This window comes from Borostomias antarcticus (genome assembly GCF_949987555.1).
Source record: "Borostomias antarcticus genome assembly, chromosome: 21".
NCBI lineage: Eukaryota > Metazoa > Chordata > Actinopteri > Stomiiformes > Stomiidae > Borostomias > Borostomias antarcticus.
Genome location: NC_140254.1, coordinates 828,529 through 833,999, shown reverse-complemented (window position 1 = coordinate 833,999; position 5,471 = coordinate 828,529). Strand labels below are relative to the sequence as shown.

The 5,471-nt window shown below is 42.9% G+C and overlaps 1 protein-coding gene across 1 annotated transcript; it reads right to left on the bottom strand.

The window, feature by feature from the left end:
- Window positions 1-684: 684 nt before the first annotated feature.
- LOC311323251 (homeobox protein Hox-A2a-like) lies at window positions 685-2,435 on the bottom strand (the record flags this gene model as incomplete). The annotated part of the gene is made up of 2 exons (XM_084455449.1): window positions 685-1,442; window positions 2,072-2,435. The coding sequence occupies 2 exons, from the start codon at window positions 2,433-2,435 to the stop codon at window positions 685-687; spliced, it is 1,122 nt and encodes a 373-aa protein (XP_084311575.1).
- Between the last annotated feature and the right edge of the window lie 3,036 nt (window positions 2,436-5,471).

Here is a 5,471-nt window from a genome sequence, read left to right as displayed (position 1 = left end):
TGAATCAAAAATAGGCCCATAGACTAGTCTATTTTTTCAGAATCGTCCAAATTAATCGTTACACAATAAGCCACCACAAATTTGACAATTGATTATAAACGCTCTTGCTCATTTAAGGAGATAATTACACGAGTTAACAGAAGGATTTATAAATGAGAGTATTTTGCATTAATTAATTAATTAATTAATTGTTAATATGAGTATTTTGCATTCATTAATTATTAACATGTCGCTCCCCTCTGCTCTCTTTCAATTTGTCTTTTTCAACCTAAAACTGTAGCTAAATAAAAAGCAAGGCAAAACTATTAGGCCTGGGTAGAAAATAACTCGACACACTATTGCAATATAGACTACTTGAAGCAAGTCAAATGTATTCTAACAAAAATATTCATGGTATTGTACGAGCTTTACAAAAATAAAATGAACAAGGTTCATACTAGGCCCAACATTTACAACCATATGTTTTCCATTTCAATAGATCAATTTCTTGTAGTCATTTTACAGGCCACAAATGACGTAATTTCACAATCTTACCTTGAATTAATCGACATGTCAGTTAATCAATAGCCTAAAAGAAAATGTGCCGGGCATGAAAACAACCACAAAATTAACTTTACAGTTAATACCAGAGTTGCAGCCTAAGTTTAAATGTTCCAGATAAAAAGTATGTTTTGTTGATTGATTTCAATAGTTCAGATGCTGCAAATCGATTGTAGTTAAAGACTCCGAGAAAAAATAGAAACTGTCCGTATTTATGTCCACGGGACTGTCCAGAGACTCTGACAAGCTAGGCGAGGCTGCATCTGAGAGGTGAAGGCAAGAATCCGAAGAGAACACTTGGAAGTCGTGTATTGAGACGTCCAGGGCCGGGGGACTAGCACCATTGTCCGGGCCAGATGCTGAGCCGGGGCCTATTGTTGACACACAGCCTGGAACAGTGGGTGACGGGTTGGGAAAATGTTTCAGATTTTTGTCATTGCTGCTCAGTGGAGAAACAGTATATGTTGGGGCCTCGCAATTGTGAGGACCTACATTCTGGAGCTGTTGTGTTGAGCCGAGGGAGTTTTGCTGAAAGGAGCAAGTCTCCCGTTCCAACAGGGCCCCAGACACCGTGCCCAGGCTCTGCTCGAAAAGAGAGCCTTCGTCCTCCTCCTCCTCCTCGCTCTGGATGCTGTCCTCGACGCTCGGCCCTTTCCCCTCACCGTTGTGATTCTCTTTGCATTGAGTCTGCCTCTTGTGCTTCATCCGCCGATTCTGGAACCACACTTTCACCTGCCTCTCGGTAAGGTCCAGTAAGGCGGCTATCTCCACCCTCCTCGGTCGGCAGAGATACTTGTTGAAGTGAAACTCCTTCTCCAGCTCCAGGAGCTGTGTGTTGGTGTACGCTGTCCTCAGCCGACGGGAACCCCCTCCTCCACCGCTCTCCAGGATCTCCGGCGAGCCTGTAACATCAGCATAAAATAGAATAACATAATAAACTAGAACTAGGACACATTTAGGCCTACATCATAAAGCACACATTAGGCTACTCCTGCATTATCACAAATCGCCAGTTACCTTACCATAAGGCACTGGACACTGCAGCAAAATGGCGGCTGAAGTCCCATATCACTTGAATTGAGCAAATAATATAGTATAGGCTAATGCTATACATAAAACATAAACACTGCACAAAATACTAACGCGCCATAAGGACGAATTTCAAGCCAAAATACAGCAGAGGAATAAAAGAAGTGTTGTTCAGGGTGGTGTAGGCTACACTACTCTAGGCTAATGAATGCGCCAGCTGCCCCGCTCGGCAACGGCACTCCATCACTCTTCATTACTGTCACATATCAAAACTCTGGCACTGCACGGCGAGGAAGGGCAGCGTGGAAATCAAATAAATCATTTTACAGGTACTAAACTTTGCCCAAACTTTTTAAAGAGAACATTATCGAACCAATAAGTGCAAACCTGCACTGCAACTTAGAAGCCTATAATGAATGAGCACTAGGCTGGATGTAACGGTGTTTAGAAGCCCTCTGCATATACTCTCATATTCTTAAATGTTTCTCGCAAAAACACCCACCTTTCGGGGAGAAGCATACAGGTCCATTGGCTATTGCGTTTGCGGTGGAAGTCGGCAGGTGATTCTTCTTGGAGGCTTTTTTCTCCCGCATCCAGGGGTACTCCGGGGGTAGGGAGGCGGTGGGCAGCGGGCTGCATCCATCGGGGCTATGCCTAGGCCGGCTGTGCCGCGGATGGCTACCCGGGTTGAGGCTGGGAATGGTCTGCTCAAAGGGAGGAGGAATCAGTGTCGAGCGTGAAAGCGTCGAGCTCTTGATTGATGAACTTTGAAATGAATCACCGACAGGGGGGAAAGATGTCAGGCACTCTGCAAGCGACGGCTGACTATTGATAAAACCGCTCTCTCGCTCGAATTCGTAATTCATCTCCGCTCCCTGAGAGCCGAGGAAAGTTTGCACGCGTATTTTTATAAATGTTGCGGCTCAGTGAGAAAGAGAGAGAAAAAAATCATTTAAAAAAAACTCCCGGTAGTGTTTTTTTCTATTTCACTGATTACGGCCGTATGGGGACCGAGCTACTATTAAACTATTGAATTCATGGAGACAAGGTTGAAATTGGACCGAATTGCCTGTCACATGATTACTTCTGCCCAATGACAATTTGGGGTTTAATCAAAAGAAACCACTGTCTGCGTGATTGATCCAAAAACTCTGGAGAAGAACGCCTCGCTCTGTGGGGAAGACAGGTTTTATTTACACCTTACGTCCGATCAGTTTATCCTCTCCCTGTCTCCCAATCCACACTACTAAGCTACAATGTGTGTTTTTAGAATGGCCGACGCGCAGTGTGACAGGGAGGTAGCTATGTGCGCGGGCTCGTGCAGTCCTTTTACTCGTATTGTTTGAATGTCAGCAGAGAACGCCCCCGCCCCACACTAATCACGCCAGTAGCTAGCCTATGCTATGCCTGTGGTCATTAGCAAAGTTAGGCGTCCATATAGCTTGAGTCAGATTTCTGTCAGAATAAAACACACCCTTGAATTGATCTTGAGAGCTCTTGACAGCAACAAACCCCAACAATCCGCTGTTTTCTACAGTGGCATATCCAACCTTATAGCTTGCATGTGTGTATGGCGCATATCGTTCCAACACCAGCACATTGGCTGTACATTGACATTCTTATGAAACGTTTATTACCCTTCAGGTAATTGGGATCAGTAAGCCATTATCCATAACATTAGCACCACATACACACACGCGCGTGCGAGCGCGCACACACACACACGCACGCAGACTATATCAAAGTGTCTATCGATTTACTGTGAGAACACATAGGCTACACTAAATCCATAGATTGGAAGTCGAATTCCATGCAAAGCTGTAGCCTACTAGCCCATTGCTAATCCCATATATCCATGAAAAGAACAGGTTCAATTTTGACGAATGAAGGTTGGCCTATAGGCTATAGAAAACATATCCACATGAAAGACAATCAAATAGCCTAGCATAAGCTTACGATGTTTTAATGTAGGCTATATTTTCAGGGACCACCACTGCACGATTGTACAGTTCAAAGAAATATAGAAATATAGGCCTATCTGATCTTTCAGGTGCCCCACCGAGGGTTCCCCGGATGGGGGCTGTCACAGCGGGAGTTCGAGCTAGGGTGTGGTGGGTGGACAAGGGGAGGAATACAGAAAGGAATTCCCCTTATTATTTCATTTTCAACAATCCTGCATGGACTTGACACACATGCCAATCGCAATAGCCTAGATTATTTCAAACGAAAGCACTGCAGGATTAGCATTGGTCGACGTATGGAAATATATATTGACTGAGCCTACACAGTGTTTGGTTAAAACCCCTCTAAGTATAATCTGTGAAAGACACATTTCGGATGTTTTTCGTCAAGCACTGAGCAGCATGTTGTATTTTTCAAAAAACTGGAATGGTGAGTGAGTAAGAGGAGGAAAATAAGTGGTAGGCCTCGCTCAGTATATTGCTTATATACCAAACAAAGAGTCCTGGAAGCCTGCGCGCGATCAATCTTACTCGCCAAAAGGTCTGACAGCTTGGTGCCCTCAGAACACATTTAAGGCTTCTAACTCTCCCCCGGATCAAATGCAGCCAGGAAGCAGCCAGAAACACTGGCCACTCTGATTAGAATCCGTTTCTGTTTGCAGTCACAGCTTTTCTGTCGCTTGAGGAATGTTTATAAGACTAAAAAGAATACAACAAAAACGGTTAGCACTGGTCGTGGCGGGGCGACAATGCGCGAAATGGTGAGTAGGCTCGGGCAATATTTCCTCTGCATATTTCTTAGTCTTAGTATAAGTATTTACAAAACGGAATGAATGAATTTCATTTTAGTCAACAAACCCTGGATAGAAGGGGAGTGTGTGTTAAAGGACAGAGCTGCTAGGGGACGAGATGGATGGGTTTTTGGTATTACGCGCAGGCTTTGTGTGCGAGGAAAGGAGTGGGTGGCGTCATTCTGTGAACCCTAGTCTGTCCTACACACTTTTTGACCAGGGGGATGGTTTAGAACCACTTTCCCACGGATACAGAATTGGTTCTAAATCTATGTACAATGAAGGACTTTTATTTCATTTTATTAAACCAAAAATACATTATCTATGTCTCTAAAATCACCTACATCTGGGTCAAATCAGTGTGTGTGTGTGTGTGTATGTGTGTGTCTGTGTGTGTTTTGGATCCAGACTTGCCAGGTCCAAGAGCTTCTACGTTGACACACCATGGTTCAATTGTTCTAGGTTCCCCTGCTAACCATATGTCAGGAGCAGTAATGCTACTGACTTGTAATACCAGAGATTTTATTCACATTGCACAAAACGTAGCCCATTTTGATCCTATTGTCTAGTCCTTAGATACATTGGAAGCCATAACTATCGACAAGTATCTATCAATAAGCAAGAAAGATAGTTTATTCGACTATTGTTGTTGTGAGAGATTTGATGCACAAAAAAGGCCCTTTGAGATATGTTGTGTGAGCATAGCTTACTTCTGTGTTTCTTATTAATGAAAAATAAAAATGTAGCATCATCTTAGTCAGAAAGGGATGTTTTAATTCAAAATCTTTTTCAGAAATTGAATTAAACAGGGACATTTCTGATCAAAGGAAGATTGCAGAACCCATTCTAAAAATCTACAGTTCAAGATATGAATTTATGTACTAAAGTTATATGCAACATCATTCCACAACGACTCCCAAATCTGATATATTGATTTTACTGTTTTTGATTCTCTGATATAATTGCTTACGAATGTTGGCTGGTAGCTCATGTAGCTATGGTACTAGCTATGGTAGCTTCTACATCATTTGGCTCCAATTTGCAAATCTAATTCAGTATATCTCCCCTTTACAGCAATATTATCGTATATTCATAATAAAATCGGCCTATACACTAACATTTTGAACCAAATGGGCCACGATTCTAGTAG